Source organism: Glandiceps talaboti, chromosome 23 (assembly GCF_964340395.1).
Source record: "Glandiceps talaboti chromosome 23, keGlaTala1.1, whole genome shotgun sequence".
Classification (NCBI taxonomy): Eukaryota; Metazoa; Hemichordata; class Enteropneusta; family Spengelidae; genus Glandiceps; species Glandiceps talaboti.
Window position 1 is genome coordinate 8911042 of NC_135571.1, and position 20870 is coordinate 8931911.

General features: G+C 36.0%; 3 protein-coding genes across 3 annotated transcripts; all 3 read left to right on the top strand.

The window, feature by feature from the left end:
- The first annotated feature begins 4284 nt into the window (after nucleotides 1–4284).
- Nucleotides 4285–5664, top strand: LOC144452693 (N-acetyllactosaminide beta-1,6-N-acetylglucosaminyl-transferase-like). The gene has a single exon (XM_078143838.1). The coding sequence runs from the start codon at nucleotides 4285–4287 to the stop codon at nucleotides 5662–5664; it is 1380 nt and encodes a 459-aa protein (XP_077999964.1).
- A 4590-nt stretch (nucleotides 5665–10254) lies between these two features.
- On the top strand, nucleotides 10255–13215 carry LOC144452920 (uncharacterized). The gene is made up of 2 exons (XM_078144131.1): nucleotides 10255–10379; nucleotides 10687–13215. Exons 1-2 carry the CDS (start codon nucleotides 10344–10346, stop codon nucleotides 12421–12423), a joined length of 1773 nt encoding a protein of 590 aa, XP_078000257.1. The 5' UTR covers nucleotides 10255–10343; the 3' UTR covers nucleotides 12424–13215.
- A 1739-nt stretch (nucleotides 13216–14954) lies between these two features.
- On the top strand, nucleotides 14955–20781 carry LOC144452858 (uncharacterized). Its single transcript, XM_078144043.1, has 3 exons — nucleotides 14955–15213; nucleotides 16971–17108; nucleotides 17664–20781. Exons 2-3 carry the CDS (start codon nucleotides 16986–16988, stop codon nucleotides 19446–19448), a joined length of 1908 nt encoding a protein of 635 aa, XP_078000169.1. The 5' UTR covers nucleotides 14955–15213; nucleotides 16971–16985; the 3' UTR covers nucleotides 19449–20781.
- The last annotated feature ends 89 nt before the right edge of the window (nucleotides 20782–20870 follow it).

Genomic DNA, 20870 nt, shown 5'->3' on the forward strand with positions numbered 1-20870 from the left:
GTGTCAATTTATAGATAGTACTTGTATATGGGTGTCAGTTTATAGATAGTACTTGTATATGGATGTTACTTTATAAGTGGAAAATGCGGACCAAACCCAATATATGTTACTGTCTCCTAATTGGTACATCACTTTTTCGTGGTGCAGCAGGGCCCGCATTTTTGACGTAGGTTTTAGGTGGCATTTTTTTTTCTTGGCACGATGATCCATACCTTGTCGCTTTTATCTTTACATAAGATACTCTTGGTTTTCTTTATGATTTTTTTTTAAATATTTGGATGCCTGACGCATTATTGTAATCTTAACAAAGTATAGTAGTATTTGCCTGTTGATGAGGTCTTTGTTGCTAGTCATATATGTATCAATATTGTTTAATATTTGTCTATCCACCCCTGTTGTTATTTTTATTAATGAACACCATTGGTTCCCTTTTGCTATGGATGGAGTCTTAGTTGCTGGATGATTATAAGGCTTTTATCAGGTCAGTGCAGATTGAAACCTCTAGAAATATCCACCAATAATTCTGCCCCATCCACATACTAATTTTGGAGATACACTTTTTTTGACAAAATTGTACCTTGTTTGCCCTAATATGCATTTTACTAATGGAATACTCAAGTATTCAATAGCCTTTTGTGTACACCCCTCGAAACATCCTCATGGAATTTCGGCCCAATATTACTAGTATTTTTGGAGTCTGGGCTTTTTGACCGCAAACTCACATTTCTAATTCACAATTTTATGTCAATAATAGAATCACCATAGAAACATATTTTGTGTAGCTGTATATATAATTAATCAAATCAAATTGATTTTTGAGTCCGCCCCAAAAATCAGAACCTTCAATGGCGATCACTATTTCAACCTGTTTCTGTAATTGTTTATGGATAATACTGACCACAGATTAACACACTCAATGTCAATTTACAGTGAATAAATTATATTGTTGTCGTCTGATCAAAAAACAATTATCCTGTTACAACTACAAGAAGTAAACTATTACAAGAATCAAACTTGCCACTACACTGTATATAATATTAACTTCTAATTACAAATTATCTGTTTTAGGGAATATATCTTTGACAATATGATGAACAACATGACCCAGTTATGCCTAGTGTAGGTTTAAGTTTTGCAACACTCAGAATAATGTCAGCTCAAAGTGAAGGAATTTCACAGTCTATTTGTAATTTGAACTGTCATTTAACTTGTAATAATTCTAAAGTTAAGTCTATCATCATGCAGTTCATCATTCCTTAGACTTTTAATGAAGAGTTTGATTTATGATGACCCTTATTTTTTCAGATTGTAGTTGATCACGAACTTAGAAGATTGTCTGGTTTCTATTGTGTCACATGACATGCAAGGAACAACGATGTGAAAATTTACTAACTTACTGGCAGTTGTTATGGAAACATGTTTCGGGGATACTAATAATATATGTGTGTAGAAAACATCTTATCGATAATAAAACATAGACACACTCGATCTAAACAACAATACATAGTATTCTGTGCCAATCAATATTCGTCTCAGTCTTTCTTCATCATGTTGCTAAGTGTGTTGTAACATTATTTGTATTAGTCTCCAGGTATGTCATCATATATTTCCATCATTCAAACAAAGAGTTTAATGTATAGAAGCCTTATTACTTATTTTCACCCTGTAAAACTTTAGGTGACTGTCCAGTTTTCCATCGCTGGATTACAGGAATACAAAGTGAGATTTAGCTCAAAACATGACCATTGCTTTGGTAACACGCATATTGTTTGGGAGTCGTCCGACGGTTCATGTATGCAAGTTGACACCTAACACAGACAGACACATATTCAACCTAAACACATTAAATTGTTAACTTGATACACGAACCCATCACATAGTACCTGTATGGTAACTGAATATATGTTGGTCTTAGTCTTCCTGCAACATGTTACAAAACGTGTTGTAACTTTCTTTGGATCAGTCTCAGAGTCTGTCATCATATATTTCTTATTTGTGAGACTGTAACAAAGAGTTTGATATTTATAAACCTGTCCTGCAAAACATTGTGTGACTCTCCAGGTTTCCGTTGCTGAACTACAGGAAGACGAAATGTGATTTTGGCACAAGACATGGCCATTTCTATGGCAACATGCATATTTTCTTAGATGAATGGTTCTTGAATGTATGTCGACTGATACCTGTCCCACACAAAATATATGCATGTTGAACCTAAACACATTGAATCGTTAATATGATATACGAATCAAACGCAGCATGTTACAAAAAGTGTTGAAACTTTCTTTATATTAGTCTCCTCCGGATCTGTCATCATACATTTCCTTATTTGTTAGATTTTAACAATGAATTTGATATATAGAAACCTTACATTATTGTCAAGATAAAACTGAACTGCAAAACATTAAGTTACTCTCCAGGTTTCCATTGCTGAACAACTGGGAGACAAATTGTGATATTGGATCAAAACATGATCGTTACCATGGTAACATGCACGTTTTTCGGGGGAACAATGGTTCCTGTATATCGCCTAATACCTATCAAACACAAAAACATACACATGTTCAACCTAAATACATTAAAACTTTAATATGATCCACAAACACAACACATAGTATCTTTACTTTATATATCCCAACAAATGTTGATCTTAGTTTTCTACACCACGTTATATTGTGCTCTAACTTAATTTGTAATAATTTTTGGCTCTGTCCGCATGGATTTCCTGGTAATTTTCCGGTTGCGCTATCTCGAAAACTAGGCTACTTTTCTGACCTCTGCTGCATCCCTTTTGCAGTTGGACTGAGTGCAGTTCTTATTACAAACTCACTAATCTAAATAACAATCTTGACTGCTTAGATCTATTGTCACTGGAATGTGCCGATGTGCCGTTTTAACTATTAAAGTATTACATAATCATATTTATGTATTACATAATCATTTTTTAAATTGGCTTTGTGCCGTTTGGTCACGGATAGACTTGCGCACTGTACTGTCTTAGTTCCCTTCGTCAACCACCGTTAGCAGCGGCTGGGTATCACTTGGTAAAACCTGCAGATACAGCTATCATCAGGAGGAATTACACACGGCACTGACTACAGAGTTACCCGGTTTTTTGGACCGTAATCAGAACATAACCACTTATCATTTACACCAACGCTGTATCTAGAACCGCTGAAATCTCCTGACCGTGACTCAACACGTTTTGGATCGTCAACATCTGGTATGTACAAAGCACTGAGAAGGGGAATTCTCACAAACTATTTGATTTTCGCTTCTGAAAGATTGCACAATTTACTCATAAATAAGGATGGTAGGTCAGCATAAACACAGACAAGTGTAACAAGACTTGTTACTTGTCTGTGGCATAAAGTAAAATATATCATTGGCATACAAAGACAGCCAGACAAGCAGGCAAACAGACTAGGTAGGCATGCAAAAAGGAAGAACAACAGACACACCCAGAAAGAACAGCAAACAGACAGACAGACAGACAGACAGACAGACAGATAAAACAAATATGTACATTCGTTCTTGGAGAAAGAGACAATGTGACAGATAAAGTTTATATCTATAGAGCGACGCTACCACTGTTAGTGAAGAGTTAATTTAGACAAGAATACCTGTGTACATATATGCGTCTTTATGTCGTTTTTAACGTCAACCTTGAGTGAGTTAACCTTGGGGGAGGGACATCCGGGGATTCTTCATGCTAATGACCGGTGGAAGCGAAAGAGTTGGCAGTGAGTCTTGGCAATAAAGATTAAGATGTGTGATTAACTATGGGATTTAATATGCTCATACCATAACAAGCAAGATAAGAGGTTCTTGAGTCACAGATCCAGTGAGTAATTACAAGTACGAACATATTGTATGCGAACTCGTAAATTGAATGAACCCAAAATAAATCTATATCTCAAATATTCGCTGCTTTATCGTTTAAACATTTAATAATTGTATTGTTAATCGTCGTCCGTCCGTCTCTCTCTCTCTCTCTCTCTCTCTCTCTCTCTCTCTCTCTCTCTCTCTCTCTCTCTCTCTCTCTCTCTCTCTCTCTCTCTCTCTCTCTCTCTCTCTCTCTCTCTCTCTCTCTCTCAATGCATGTAACATGTAAAAGTAATGATGGTACAAATACTCCGGTTGCCTCGCAACATTTTTGAGTTTAGGCGTCATCTTAATCGGAACACATTTTTACTGCTAGCCATCCTCATAGTACTGTTTCAGCTGCTATTAAATACATTTAATAGATGTACCCCGAACGACAATAACACTGATGAATTGACAAGAATGAAATCACTTTTAGACGAACGACATCTAACAAACAGAAATACCCATACTGTTGAAGCACTTCGAATTGAGGCACCACTTGTCAAAGTAAATGAGTCTAACACGAATGATGACCACCAGCCTCAACGGTCAAGAACACTCTTTGACGACAACATGCAGATAAAGGGTACAAGTAAATTTGGTCATGATCAAATCACGAATGTACCATCAAGTATAAATAGCACTCCAATCATAGATAACAGACTTTGTTCTGACATAATAAACCAAGCAGAGAACATATCAAGTGACCGTATTGCTATAAATACAAACTTACTAATGGATGACATAAAGCCAGATAAAACGTTTATAATGTTAGCAAGCAATTGTTCAGAATTCGTCCACACAAGAGGTTATGTTAGTAAACCTGTAACAATAGAAGAGATTGACTTTCCTTTAGCCTTTACTATCTTGATGTACAAATCGGTTCATCAAGTTGAACAGTTGTTGAGAACCATATACAGGCCCCATAATATATATTGTATTCATGTCGACAAGAAAGCTCCTCCGGAAGTCCATATAGCCATACAGGCGATTTCTACCTGCTTCCATAATGTGTTCATAGCTTCACGTCTTGCAAACGTTGTCTGGGGGTCTATAAGTACTGTGTATGCGGAAAGATATTGTCAAGAAGATTTACTGGCCAAACACCAGAAATGGAAATATTTGATAAATCTGACAGGGCAGGAATTTCCTCTCAAGACTAATCTGGAAATGGTTCAGATTTTGAAAGAATTTAGAGGGAGGAATGATATTATCACGTCTGAGAAGCCTGTTCCCATGAGAGTCCAATATAGGCATTATGTCCAGAATGGCAAAGTGGTTGAAACTGAGATGAAGAAAACAGAACCCCTGCCAAACAATATAACAATACACAAAGGAGAACTTCATTGTGCTCTGGCTCGTCCGTTCATCGAATTTTTACACAGAAGTGACGTTGCCAAAGAATTTATTTTATGGCTGACAGATACACGTATACCAGACGAAGCATTTTATCAAAGTTTAGCTGCACTTCCAGACGCTCCGGGTGGACCAAGCCACAGGATATCTCTCTCCCAGGTTTCACGATCTAAACTTTGGTCACCATCTACAGAATGTAAGGGAAAGAATGTTCGCAATATTTGTGTATATTCTTGGAAAGACTTGCACCGAATTGTTAAACAGCCACAGATGTTCATCAATAAAATCTTTCTTACTTATGATCCTCTCGTTCTTCATTGTTTAGAAGGATGGATTACCAGGAGAATAGTAAAACCAATTAATCTGAACCTTGATCTATATCGTAGATTTGAAGAGAAGAGATCCTGGAAAGATATTCAAGGAAATGAAGAATGGATAGTGTAACACAAGCACACTATGTGAAAGGTGTTTTCTACACCTCCTTCTGGAGACGACAAACATATGCAAATTATATTGATATCACTAAGCAGCTGCTCTCGTTTTCCATGAAAATATTGACGAGAACAACACAACTGCTATATGCATAACCTTGTATCTTGCGTGTAACTCAAATACCGAACTAATAATGATCATGTACATGGATAGGCAATTTGACCTTGAAGGCGTAGATCAAAGTCAAGGGGAAAGGTCAAATTTGGCAAGTAATTGTCCTGTCAATATAACATACACGTGACAAGTGTCACTGCATCTGTTTTATTTACACAAGCAGTAATTGAGGTATACGATAAAATTGTACAAAAGAAGCCAAAATATGCTAATGAGGTAATTTAGTACGCACGATTACACGTTTTTAGTCATACAAAGAGGAAGTCTATGGCAATTCTTCACTGCCTCATTGTTTAGATGAGTATCTGCATATAATATACATGGGAAAGGTTAGAATTATGGTAATTTTTGTAATTAGTATGCACGAAATCAGCCAAATAAATTAGATTTTGTAGTTATACTGTGAGTAGCTTTCATCTTATTCATACAAACATGTATTAAAATCACTATAAATTGTTAAAAGTGCCAAATAACTACTATATTGACGAATTAGTATGGCCCTATTCCACTGAAAAGTATTATGGTGAAATCGTTCACGTGACCATTTTCTGCCGGAGCATGCGTAAAGAAAAGTTAGAAAGGTGTCTTGGAGAAACAGTGTGTCGCTAACTTGACCTTGAAATTTGCAGTCTAACGTACACTTATTCGACCTAGAACTCTACTCTTACTTGCGTAAAAATATCAACTCTTACTACTTTTCCAAGTCTCTCTCTCTCTCTCTCTCTCTCTCTCTCTCTCTCTCTCTCTCTCTCTCTCTCTCTCTCTCTCTCTCTCTCTCTCTCTCTCTCTCTCTCTCTCTCTCTCTCTCTCTCTCTCTCTCTCTCTCTCTCTCTCTCTCTCTCTCTCTCTCTCTCTCTCTCTCTCTCTCTCTCTCTCTCTCTCTCTCTCTCTCTCTCTCTCTCTCTCAGGATATGCATATCCCTGGATTGGATGATTGGATCACCACTTGTTGGTTTAAAAGAAAATAGTGACTGTTTTAAATACTAACAGTATAATAGAGGGAGGTGAGTCTATGATGGAATATGTTGATACATTCCTGCACTTCATGATCAGGTTTTAGAATATGCCCATTATACACGATTTCAAGAATAAAATCTCGATTCTCAGTCCTGATTCTCAGTCCTGATGTGTGTGTGTGTATATATATATATATATATATATATATATATATATATATATATATATATATATATATATATATATATATATATATATATATATATATATATAATATATATATATATATATATATATATATATATATATATATATATATATATATATATATATATATATATATATATATATATATATATATACACATGTATGTGTGTGTGTGGGGGGGCATGCGCGTTTGTTGTGTGTGTATATATATATATATACAATGTATATATATATATATATATATATATATATATATATATATATATATATATATATATATATATATATATATATATATGTATATATATATATATATACACACATGTATGTGTGTGTGGGGGGCATGCGCGTTTGTTACTTGTTACTTCACTGGGCATGCGTGTATGTTACTTCTCGTGACAAGGAATTCTATAATTAAATCAACCATTTCGGCGAATTTCATTGTGACACGTTCTACGAATTCGCTTTGGTTCAATGACCTCAAATGTCTCTCGCTTTGCCTATTCGTACTGCGCATGACACCTATAGTCTCCCTATGACGATAGACGTTTGTGTTTAAGGCTAGGGTATTTCAGGTGTGTTTATCAATTTAATTTACAAGATACCTAAAACTCCTCGTGTATGTATTCTATGGCGCAACACTGAGGAATTCATATCAAAGTTGAAGGCAGTCCACTATAACCAATAGAAGTCGAGTGTAAGACAACAAATAATGTAAGTTATTGAACATACTGATTATCAAGCTATTATTACACCTGGTTGTGTGTGCGCGCGTTGCCTGTGTGTGTACGCTCGCTAGCTTGTGTGTGTGTGTGTGTGTGTGTGTGTGTGTGACTGTGTGTGTATGTGTGCGTGTATGTGTGTGTTAATATTTACATGAGTATATTGACTCAAGGCTATCTTACTTTGCCTGTGACATCTAACCATATTCATAGACCTTCAACAATAACCAGTCAACACAGTTGCCTTATTAATTAGCCAAACTAGACCAAAATACAAACAATAAGATAATGGTATATTCAAATTAGCTAGGTCTGTTATTTTAATATTTATATATAATATTTTTAACTTTACGATGGTGCCAAAAATGATAATTAGACAGTGTAGTTCTTTGACGTTTAACCAAAAACGAAAGTAAAATATATAGGCCTGAAGAACGTTGATTTCATTCATGCTACAAGTACTTTACTAAACAGTGTTTTAAGTGTCTTACAGTTATTTGATTTGTGGTATATGTAAGGATTCTTATAAGAACAATCTTGCAATAAAATAATCCAGTGGCATTATAAACGCTACACTTTCACTTTTACTTTGTTATTCATATCTTTTCTTCGAAATCATACAGAAATAACATGTCCCATGTCGCTGACTCATTTAAGATATGTTTATAGTAATATTGACAATGAATGATCAGATGGCACCACAACTAACATGTAGGTTAGCTGTACATGTTGTATAATAGGGAACTTGCAATCCAAACTGAGCATGCTCAGACGCAAAGGACTATGGGATTATCTGTGGTTATCGTAATACCTAATCTGGAGCTACTGATAAAATTAACCTCCCACAAAGATCATGTGACTATGAATTGATCATTCCTGGTTATAAGCAATGTAACAATACTGTTTATAATACTAATTTATTAGTATCTATTATCACATTTCCCATGATGCAACATTCAACATGGCGGGTTTGCAAGTTCCGGTGTTATATTTGTTATAGTAATTACCATGGATTCTATGATTGGACAATGTTGGCGCTGTAGGAATCCTGGACATCTTAGGGACCGGACAGAATTTACGGCAGAGGGGGGGCCTGGGGAGAAATTGGGGGGGCCATGAAAAAAATGGGAGGCTTGAAGGGGGGGCCATGAAAATTCTCATGGTTTGAAAGGGGGGGCCGCGAAATATTTTGTCATTGAAAAAAATTAATATGTTAGAAAATTTAGCATTGCATGAGATAGCACTTGATATCGCCTTTAATATTGAATGTCTACACTTTCATTTATGTATTAAAATGGAAGTGTGTACGTTTGTATTTAGTGAAGCATAAAAACACTACTCAAGATTAATTTGATACACCCTTAATTACTCTTATATACTCCAAGTTGTTCACACACACAACGGCACACACACATATGTATACATACATACATACATACATACATACATACATACATACATACATACATACATTTTAGCACTGTGGAAACAGGTTCAGTGTGTAATTACCATCAAGGATACATTACAGGTCCTAATATATATATATATGGTAATATACTAGCATAGGACCTGTAATTTATGTGTTTAAAAAGTGACCTTTTGGTGAAAAATGTAAATACAAAAACGTCTGGCCAGATTAATTTAGATAGGTGTTTTATTTCTTTCCTTGACACTATTCTTGAGTTTCACTCTCAGACTCACTAGAGTCTGAAGATATGAGGCAAGACTTGTCTTTCTTTCTATCTAAAACCAGTGAAATTAAACTATTTCCCTCCTCAGCATCATCAAATGCATCTATCTGTACTAAATATTGTAAAGCATTTAGATGTCTGCGTGGTGTTAAGTGTTTTTTCATCAGTGACATGAAGTCACAAATGTCTTACATTTACAGGTGTATTGGTAATGCATTTGGTGTAGGAAAGTGAAAGCTGCATAAAATCCTTAGTTTGCTAGCACTTCATGACATCACAAATGTCTGACATTAGATAGTTATTGTGTTATGAGTATAAATAGATATTTGAATACACGATGTAGGTGATGTGATGTTCTTAGATACTCCCCACAAATGTCCCCACTACAGTTTTTCACAAATCACGCATGTGAATGTGTGTTTAACTCTGTGTCTGTGTTTCTGTGTATGTATCAGCGAATGACAGTTAAAACCACCACATCAAATGCCTTGGTATTAAGTGATGACTACTTATGGTGTCTAGTTGGGAAATGCACAAGATTATACCACATGTGTATGATTACATGTATGGTCAAAATGTTTTATTTTGTTTTGTTTTCTAAAAAACTTCCTCTACAACTACTAAGTTGTTTGGGCTGAAATAGTAACATAATAGTAGTACCAAAAGAAATATTACAGTTGTGCTACAGTAACAACAAAAATTGTACTCTTTTTAGTTATTGTAGGGGGCAGAATATTGTGCACTTTTTTCTTTTCTTTTTTTTTTTTGGGGGGGGGGCCCATGAAATTTTTATACTTTTGAAAGGGGGGGGGCTGTGAAATTTTGGTCACAGTGGATGGGGGGGCCAGGAAAAAAAACAAGTCAGAGATAATTTCTCCCCAGGCCCCCCCCCCTGCCGTAAATTCTGTCCGGTCCCTTAAGTGTCCACATTGTGAGTACGATGACCTGTTTAAGGGAGGATAAAGCAAGGCATGAGGTATGTGTTCTTTAATTAATTAGGTAGAAAGTACCTTTACTTCATAAATCTGAGAAGCAAGCAAGTACTTGTAGTTATTTTCTATAGGGTCGCATTTTTTATGTGTCCCTGGCTTCTTCCATTACTTTACATTGTCTTTGTTGAAATTTCTACTCGTCAAACAGTGGTAATATGCTATCTTCATGTTCAGACTATTTCAAAATAACCTTTGTTTTTGATCTCGCATCAATGCCAACTGTTCAAGAATCGCATTTATTGTAATTTAATTTAATTTAATTTAATTTAATTTAATTTCATATGATTTCAGATTGAATGCACATATGCCAAAATATCTCAGAATTGTGGTTGCTGTAGAAAAGAAACATCTACAGCCAAACGATGTTCAGCCTGTCTGACGATATGGTATTGTGGGAGTGATTGTCAGAGAAAACACTGGAAGTTTCATAAAGCGAGTTGTGAGCAGACCAGGGAAGATATTATTAACATTGCAAAAGCTGGTCAGATCCCTACACGGAGGGAGCAGGGTCAAAAGTTTGGATATACGGGTGTTTACTACTGGGGAAATGTGCCGGCTGTTGACATGTTGAAGCTACCACAGAATGAGTGGAATGATAACCAGTTTGACAAATTGCATATTTTATTTGCTGGTGTTGGTGATCTTAGAAACATCATCAAGACCGGGGCTTCCTTACCAAATGCGTTCAAAGGTCAAGTAGAGTTTTATCTCAATGATGAAGACGAGAACATCTTAGCACGTAATATGTTATTCCTGTTCATGATGTTTACTTGCGATTATATCGCTCCCACAGCAGATGCTTTGGTACAATTATGGTATTCTATAAGCATCACTGATGACCACCAACAACGTCTTGAGAAATCCCTGAAAGAGTTATCGAAAATTAACAGAGAAGATCTCTTGGTTATAACAAATTCGAAAATTAATATATCTGAAGAACACCTCAGAAGTTTGAAGGCAGTTTGGTCCATTTGGCTCAAATCACTCCAAGAAGGTGGTCCGCAAAATCACATCATCAAGCAACGTCACTTTTATATTTCTATTGATTCTGGCTCAGTTAACGGCTGGTCTAACTATATGCGGTGTATTCCTGAACAACATAAACAATCTATACAGGAATGGCTTGACAATGGTGTTCTACTAGCCTCAAGGAATCCAAAGAAAGAAGAGGCAATATTTCAGAACGTAACCCTGCTGAACAAAAACAAACTCTCCGGTGAAAACTGCTTCCTAACTCCAGAATTACTCATGTTTCCAGAGTGGTATCTGAACGAGCCTTTGGTTTATTCGATATCGGCAGACAGCACGCCTTTCACTTGCTGGGATTATGTCGAAGCCAAATCTCAATGCAATGTCCCGGATGTCTCAGAAATGTACTCTGTGTACATCTCTGATGTAATCCAGAAGTTTGCATTTAACCTAAGAAAGGGACTGCTGTCATTTCAGTTCGTACTCGGTAACTGTTTTCAGCTGACGAGAGAGATCAACCCGGAAGAGACAAAGTTCGATCGTATAGCAACATCCAACTTGTCCGACTACTATGGGATCCCAGTCATCCTGAATTACTTCAAACCCTTTCTCAACTCCACCAACCCAAAGTCAGTGATTATAACAGAATTGATGAATTGGGAGCGTGCTGTGAAGGCAGTATATGGTGACCCTTTTAGATTACAAAACCCATTTCTCCTACGTGATGCCACCAACCTGTCAGGTCAAATCAGGGATACAGGTATCTCTTTCGAGGATCTGACCATGAGGTGCTTCATAGAATACTCTGATACGTTTCTACCATTTATCAATTACCTTCGAGCTGACTTCCTTTTACACAAGACAAAAACATCACAAGGAGAGATAAACAGGAAAAATATTCCAACATTTACTGAAATCTCAAGATACAATGGGCTAAGCCTTCGAGATTATCACCATGAGTTGAACCGTGTGGTGCCATTTCGTTGGAGATATAACAATCGCAGAGTGACACAACTACATGGATGTGAGAGGAACTTGGAATGGACCATAGCCCAATAGACATTAGCCAGACCACAAATCTAATGACTGGACATTACTTTAAATCAAACTTCAAATACATAAACATCAAAGATAAACATGTATGAAATAACCACCAGCTTCCATAAAAGACTCAACTTGCAACAAGTTTAATGATATGACCGGTGCAGCATTGATGGACAATTAGTAAGCTAGTAAGAAGACGTAGTGCAGTGCAGTGCAGTGCAGTACAGTGTAGTGTAGTGTAATGCAGTACAGTACAGTACAGTACAGTACAGTACAGTACAGTACAGTACACCGTCGTAAACCACAGCCTCGTTTACGGCACCGTCCAAGAGTTTCGTTATTTCTTTGTGTCGTGGAAGAAATAACAGCTCTGGTTTGCGAGAATGAGTACAGAATAGTACAGTACAGTACAGTACAGTACAGTACAGTACAGTACAGTACAGTACAGTACAGTATAATTTATTTAGACGTGAAATAATGCAGATAATGATATGGCATTATCTAAAACCAATATACAGAAACAATAAACAGAAACATTAAATATATGATATGCAAAATACTAAACTGCTATATTGCATACATCAATAGGATTGTTTCTTATGGACAACTGAATTGTCTATGTCAACCTTAAGACACTTCGAAAGATATTTCCAAAGATTAAGTTTTAGTTTAAAAGGGGAATGTAAAGTCATTGCATATCAACTTGACTGATCATGACTTGAATATCAAATCAAAAACTTCACTTTGTTCACTAATCTAATCATAGCCCAGCTACCGGATAACTATATATATTGTTTGCTCCAACAAAGGCAACTTTTTTTACATTCAAGTGAAAAAAATGCTGTTGTCATCAACATATATATATATATATATATATATATATATATATATATATATATATATATACCAGAAGTAGAAACATACAAATGTCCATGGCCACTTTCACTTTAATGGCCATACATACGCATGCGCGTGTGTTGCCATCGACTTCAAAATTAAGTACCTCTTTAATCAACTTCAATGCGTTTAAACTTGAACATGTTTACAGTGTAAACAGTTACAGACACTGTTAATATGCAGCATCAAAATTGATATAGTTGACTAATTTTATTTTGCCAAAAATATATTCAAGCCTTGGCAACCAATATCAACACAAAATACATAGTTTGGGAGTAGCTGTAATATTAACAAATACAATAAGAAATTTCTGAAGGAATGTTGAAACTCAAACTTAAAATATAATATTAAATTAAAATGATCATGTAATCCCCTACAGGTGTATGTGTATGTGTATGTGTATGAATATGAAATTATGAAAATATATACAACACACACACACACACACACACACACACACACACACACACACACACACACATATATATATATATAATTATTAGCCTCCTTTATGTATGATATATATGCACCACTCTGCGTGTATCATCGTCGCAACCCACGGCCTCTTTTACGGCACCATCCGAAACGCGTAGCACTATAGAGTCAATAACACCTCAAATCGGTCACTTGTGAATAATGATTTAGGGATCTCCCCTTTTTACATTTCTACGAATCGCATTCTCTTTTTTTATGAAGTGTCTTTCATTTCTATTATGAGCATGTACATTGAGACTATACATTGTGCCTCGATGCACCTCAGTCCAAAGTTAAACAAAGGTTGTCAAGTGAAGGGAGCTACTGTTGTTAAGATAACAGTCTGAACACACCACTATGACTGTAAAGTGTTCATTAACTTGTCGCATTGCCATTGGCCTTCTTGTGATTTGAACTTGGGTTTTTCGGCTATCTTTTGCTTTCTTTTACAGGTCCACTTCTGACTGTAGGCCTTGTGAGGCCTTTTCTGTCAGTTCTGTTTTATTAGCCTTGGAGTGAGGTGATCTGTTAGTTGGAAAGGTTGATACTCCCGTTCAGTTGCTGGCTGCGTTGATTTATAAATTTATAAGAACTTCCTATTGCTGACTGTTAGTAATTAGGGCAGTAACCATTATTACTAGTAAATGATTGGCAAATCGATTTCAACAATTCTAGTGCTAATTTGATGCCAGTGTTTAGAGTCAAAACATTTGCGTTATTGGGACTCAAACTGTAAATACATTATTTGACCAAATCCCACAATCTTTAGTGATACAATTGAGTCCACAAAGTATGTGTAACACTAAGATCTTAAGGTGGAGGTCATCGAATGAGATGTAGACCATGGTAATAGTGATAGAATTTCATGATACATCATGTTTGATTGGTTGGTTTGAGTATATTCCTATGTTCTTTTCTTTTTGGATAAAATGCATATTATTGATCTTACGCTTTAATTGGTGTGCATTGTCAATTATTTCATGTCCAAATTCAGTTGAAAATAAAAAAATCTCGTTCTAAAAGCTGTCTATCGCTTGGCTATGTTCAAACTATGACGAAGAAAAGGCGGGAACCAATTATCGAACGAAACGCATGCGCAAAACTAGAGTCATTACGCCTTTAATATGCACATTGTCACGCAGTAGACTTCTTCAGAATCTGTTTTGAGACCATACTTAGACGTTGTTGTCAATCACTTGCTAACTAGAGAGCACACCAACGTCATTGATTTGTTTACTCTCTGCCGGGACTCTTTTGCTTTGGCAAACAAATATCAAGATCATGTTATAGGTTAGGCTTACTACGTGCGCCAATTCCTTTTACACCCATGGTACCCAACACTGCAAAAGGTCATCGGCTTCGTGTACTGTGCAACAGACGTTACACGCGGAAGAAGCAGGATACATGTATGTCATCGTAAAGACAACACGCTAGGTGAGTAGGCACAGTTTTTGCTTCATATTGCTAGTATTTAAATCTTTGTACGCAGACAATACAAACTGCAAATATCTTCTCAAAGAGCTGGCCCTGTGCATGCATCATCGTCCCGTCAGATTCTGCCAGCTTATGATGAGCATGGGAGCCATATATCTCCAAACATAGTGAGCCCTCAGCTAGTTCAGCACTATATTTTGATAGGTCATAACTAATAACTATTTTACATACTGAATATACCATCTATATTGCATTATTCTCTTCACTTCAATATACATAAAAATTGAAGTGTAACAGTACTGTAACGAGTATCCATGACAGTTATGACAAATACATTCGGTTTGAATTCCGTTGAAATCAAATCGAAAGTAAAAGCTAGCCATGCACACATATAGTAGATATTCACGTGGAAACGTTTCAAAAAGCTTTTACGTTACTGTATGGGTGGGTCAATGACAACTTATTCGTTTTAGGTACCTCCTCTCGAAGGAAATATTATAATTTAAGATAAACTGAATTCTGTAGTCAATTTCACATCATATATAGACTGTCAACTGTCGCTTTGTGGTTATTTTCACTATGAATGGTAAATAACCGCAGTTCGTGTGACTTTAAAAAATGATAACTAAGCCAAAAGAGTTGTTTTGTGTTCCTATTTTTTTCATAATTTTTAATTCATGGTTTTAGTACTTTAAGCTCGACTCTCAATGGAACATTTTAACCCAGTGTCTGCAGTCTAAGGCCCATAAGGCAGTCTTTATATGTAATTGCAAACTTTGACATTTGCATTCTGTACAATAACTTGATCATGGTTCAAGTTTCTTATGCCATGAGAACTAAAACTCTTTCTAATTTTACAGTTTCTAATCAAATCACGGGTTATGTATCGAAGCCACATGTGAATATTACATGCCGGAAAAAGATGAATATTTGGGCCAAAAAAACCAGAATGATAAAATTAAATGCCAGACATACACATATTACGTTGAATTGAATTGACGTGTGTGACCAGCATATAGTAAACAACAACATTTAAATCATTTGATGAATTGCATGTAATGATGACTGTAAAATGAACAAAATAATAAGTATCATTTAAAATAGCAATATAGTGTACAATGCATATACGTAATACATATGACAAATATCATTATATTCTCATTATTGGAGGTAAAAAATAATTGAACCAGTCACATACAGCCATCTTGGAAACAGCAAATTTACAGTAATGAATGACCAGGCAAGAATTGAGCCCAGTGGATGTGCTGTGTAATGTAAATGCACATTTGTATGCAAAGCTAGGGAGTTAGGAGTAGGGTTAGGGTTAGGAAGAGAGACTCCCTAGAATGAATCCAATTTGCACCACCTTCTATGGGTGAATGATACTGTTCTGTATATGTGTCCTTATGGGTGACTTTTGTAAATATACAATTACACATTTTAAAAGAAGTTCTAAATCAGTGTTTATAATAGGGAACTTGCAATCCAGACTGAGCATGCTCAGACGCAAAGGACTATGGGATTATCTGTGGTTATCGTAATACCTAATCTGGAGCTACTGATAAAATTAACCTCTCACAATAGTCAGGGTGACTATGAATTGATTATTTGTGGTGATAAACAATATAACAATATACATAATACTAACTGATTAGTATTTATTATCACATTTCCCATGATGCAACATTCAACATGGCGGGTTTGCAAGTTCCCTATTAAGTGAGTGTTTAAATCTAATTTCTCTGATTTATTGAAAGTGAAAATCAAATACCATGGACTCTAAAATCGGTCGATGTTGGCGGTGTGGACAGGAAGGAAGAATACAATGTGACAAGTGTCAGTTCGCCCTCTACTGCAGGAAGACGTGTATGTATGAAGATAAATATAGGCACAAGGTTTGTATGAAAAGTATTTTAGAATGTCTAAAATTATAGTACATGTATTTTACTATTTTAGATGTCGTATCAATCAAAGCCTCCTTCTATCTAAGCGTATATCTATCCATACATTCAAAAATGTCTCTATGTCTACCTGTAGCTAACATGTTTCATGTTGTTTTTATGTAATTTTTCATTGTGATGTGTAATGTGCATAAATAATCATTTTTGATAATTAGACAACATCTTTAGAATGCAAGCTGTAAATTTCACATAATTTGATATATACATTGATGGTAAGAAGTGCATGTCATGATGTGTCCTGTAAAGCTAATGGATTATCTTTGTAGAGTAGACTTATGGTCTCCTGTCGGTATATTGATGCATGAATCGTTTATTCCTGTTCAATTTACTTTTAACCCATAGGTTTAATGAGTTGAAAAGTTTTCATTACTTTCCTGTAACCATTTACACATGTTGATCAATGATACAGAAAGCAAACTGACATATTCATCAATAGTTGTTTAAGTGATTCATTATTTTTCTCTTTTTAAATTTTAATTACTTTACTAGATGGAGTGCATACATGGTGAGAAACGTAAGAAATGTCATCACTGCCAGAAAATCACAACTGTGAGGCAATGTGGAGGTTGTCTATCTGTATGGTACTGTGGTAGTGAGTGTCAAGGAAAGAATTGGCCAAGTCATAAAACTCAATGTTTGAAGATCAAGAATGACATCATTACAATAGCGAAGACATCAAAAGGAAGTTTCTGGAGAATCACTCCCAAAATTAAACCTCGTATCCAAATGAACGTATACTACTGGGGAAATACACCCGCCGTAGACTTGTTAAACCTAGAACAAAATGAATGGAGCAGTGGGTATTACCCTGATAAGTTAGCTCTCTTGCTGGCTGGTGTTGGTGACTTAAGAAACGTCATTAAAACAGGTGCTTCCTTACCAATGCAGTTCAAAGGTCAAGTCGCATTTTACTTAAATGATTTTGACCCAAATGTAATAGCACGCATTGTATTGTTTCTGTATATGCTGTGCACTTGTGATGAAGTCAGTGAGATGGCAGAGACTTTGGTGCAACTATGGTATTCAACTAGCCTAACTATTCGCAATGGTAAAGTCCTAGAGGACCATCTTGAAGAACTGGTCAAGGTGAATGGAGACACCATCTTAAGAAAGACCAGGGGGATGATAGTGATTTCGGAAAATAACTTAAAGGCTGTGAAGCCCATATGGTATGATTGGTTAAAGATATCAAAACAAGGAGGACCGAGATACCATATCCTCACACAACGTAGTCTGTGGATGCATGCAGAAGTTGACATAGAACAGAAATATTCTGATTATCTGTGTAGTGTTCCTGAGCAACATCGCCAGTCCTTAGCGGAATGGAAAGAAGATGGCATTCTACTGACAACAACAAATCCTGAGAAGTCTGAAGCAACTGTTCAGAATGTAACATTGCTTCGTAGAAATCCGATATGTGAATTTTATACTGAATACGACGTGCGTATTCAGAATCCAGGACAGACTGAACGATCTCTTGATTTCCCTGATTGGTTCAAAAGAGAGCCGTATACCTATGGCATTTCACCAATGAGCTTTCCGTTCAGTGGGTGGGACTATGTTGAAGCCAGTCTTTACTGTGATGTCCCATGTTTACAAACGATGTTCGCCAACTATATATCTCACGTCATTGAAGAGTTTACCAAGAAAGTTCAAGACAGTCGGTGTGTGTTTCACATCTTTGTCGAAGACTGCTTTAAGCTGAAGACTGACTTACGAAAGGAACAGATATACTTTGATCGCATTACAACATCAAATCTGGCAGATTATTACTCAATTCCTGTGATTCTAGACTTCTTCAAGTCTTTCATGAATACTATTAATCCACATTCTCTGTTAGTTACAGAGATGATGAATTGGTATGAAGTTGTCAAAGCTTTAAACCTTGGCCCCATATTCCACATCGGAGATGAAGTATCACCAACATACAACTGGATGGCTGACGTAGCAAGTGATACCGGGATTTCACCGATGGATGCTGGTTTCTACTCGAGGTGTGAAACAACAATGGAATATGAAGATTACATACCTTCTTTCCTCAAGTACCTCAGAGCTGATTTCTACCAACATAACAAGAAGGATACCGGTAATCAACCAAGACGTAAAAATATTCCTAAAATCTCTGAAGTTTACAACTATGATGGTTGGAAACTTCGTGATTTCACGCGTGAACTTAACTGTGTGATTCCACACAAATGGAGACGAAATATTCGACAAGTGACTCGTATATATGGAGTGGAGAGGAATTTGGAATGGACAATAATTGATAACTAGTAAATCCTGTCAATATTTCGAGAAAAGAACTGATACTGGTATCTTCTAGAGTCACTAGCCCATCTCTTAAAAGACGACATTTGTACATATTACATAAAAATGTTCAGAAAAATAGGTAAATTTGTCGCTACTCGTGTAGCGGCTCGTAGTGACAAGGCCCCTTAAGTCACTCGTTTTTCCTTGGCTGAACAAAGAAATATTGGGGGAAAGCAAACTGAAAAGAGGATTGCCTGGAGGGTCATGGTATTCAGGGTAGAATGAGAAGAGGAGTTTAGGGTAGAGTAGGCCAGGGTCAGGTCCATATATTATTCCTTAGATTGTCGATATCTTAAGGGAAATATCACACGAATCAAATACATCAATACATATGTGCTCGATACTAGAAGATTACTAGTGTTCTTTCCATATCTGAAATATACTCAAGTCAAAACGTTATATTTTAGATAAGGAATACAACAATCTAAGAAATACTACGCGTCCCTATGGTCAGGTTGAGTCGAGTCGAGTCAAATCGTGTAGAGTACACAAGTGTAGTCCATCTCGCCTGCAACTCTCCCGGTGATACAGTACTTGTCAAAGTACACACATGTATAGCCACGCACACCAATTATTTTTAGAAGATTGTATTTGATAGAATAGTTTCAAACTGCAAGGAAATTGCTTGTTTCAATGTTATTTATAAACAAACAAATAATGTTGATCTAAATCATATTTTGATATGAACTTAGTGTCTCTGAACAAATGTACAACATATATATTTACTACTTTTGTTTTACTGTAATTTTTCTCAGATTTATTTTTACCCTTCATATTTTGCTGTCAGTGTTGTCCAAGTAATCATGCATTGCAATGACGTATTGCATTGCCTTTCTTTCTTTGATCCACTTAAGCACTCCGTCTGATCATGAATACGGGTTATAACGATAAACACCATTCATATTTATAGGAAAGAGAAAGTGTTGTTATGTGTAGATATGAATGAAATGAGTCTGACAACCCCGAATTGTATAAAAACTAACACTCTAAAGTAATGAAAGTCCACTTTCACTTTGAATGCATATATGTAGTGTGCAATAGAAAGCAAGTTTTGATTGGGGCTTAATGAACCCTTGGGATCCCAATCGTCGCATTCACATTACAAGTTGTCAATTTTCCCCCAAGGCTTTAATTATGGGGTTGCATGTAATTAACAATTAAATGAAATGAATTACTAGTGAATGTATGTACACAAAAACAATCTGTTATGTGGTTCTTTAAAAGCAGACAATATCACATCATTCCAGGAGTTTAAACTGATGTAACACCAATTTTCTGTATACCATGAAAATACAATTTTGTCCATAAACCACATAAATACTTTTAAATTATCAGAATTGAAATCTTACACTGTCACTCTACGATATTCGTTGTATGACCCAATAC

Excerpts from the sequence above, each read along its gene's own strand:
- LOC144452920 (XM_078144131.1), top strand. The coding sequence starts at position 10,344 with ATGACCTGTTTAAGGGAGGATAAAGCAAGGCATGAG. Across the intron at positions 10,380-10,686 it reads AGGATAAAGCAAGGCATGAG|ATTGAATGCACATATGCCAA; the intron begins GTATGTGTTCTT and ends ATATGATTTCAG.
- LOC144452693 (XM_078143838.1), top strand. The coding sequence starts at position 4,285 with ATGAAATCACTTTTAGACGAACGACATCTAACAAACAGAAATACCCAT.
- LOC144452858 (XM_078144043.1), top strand. The coding sequence starts at position 16,986 with ATGGACTCTAAAATCGGTCGATGTTGGCGGTGTGGACAGGAAGGAAGA. Across the intron at positions 17,109-17,663 it reads AAGATAAATATAGGCACAAG|ATGGAGTGCATACATGGTGA; the intron begins GTTTGTATGAAA and ends TTACTTTACTAG.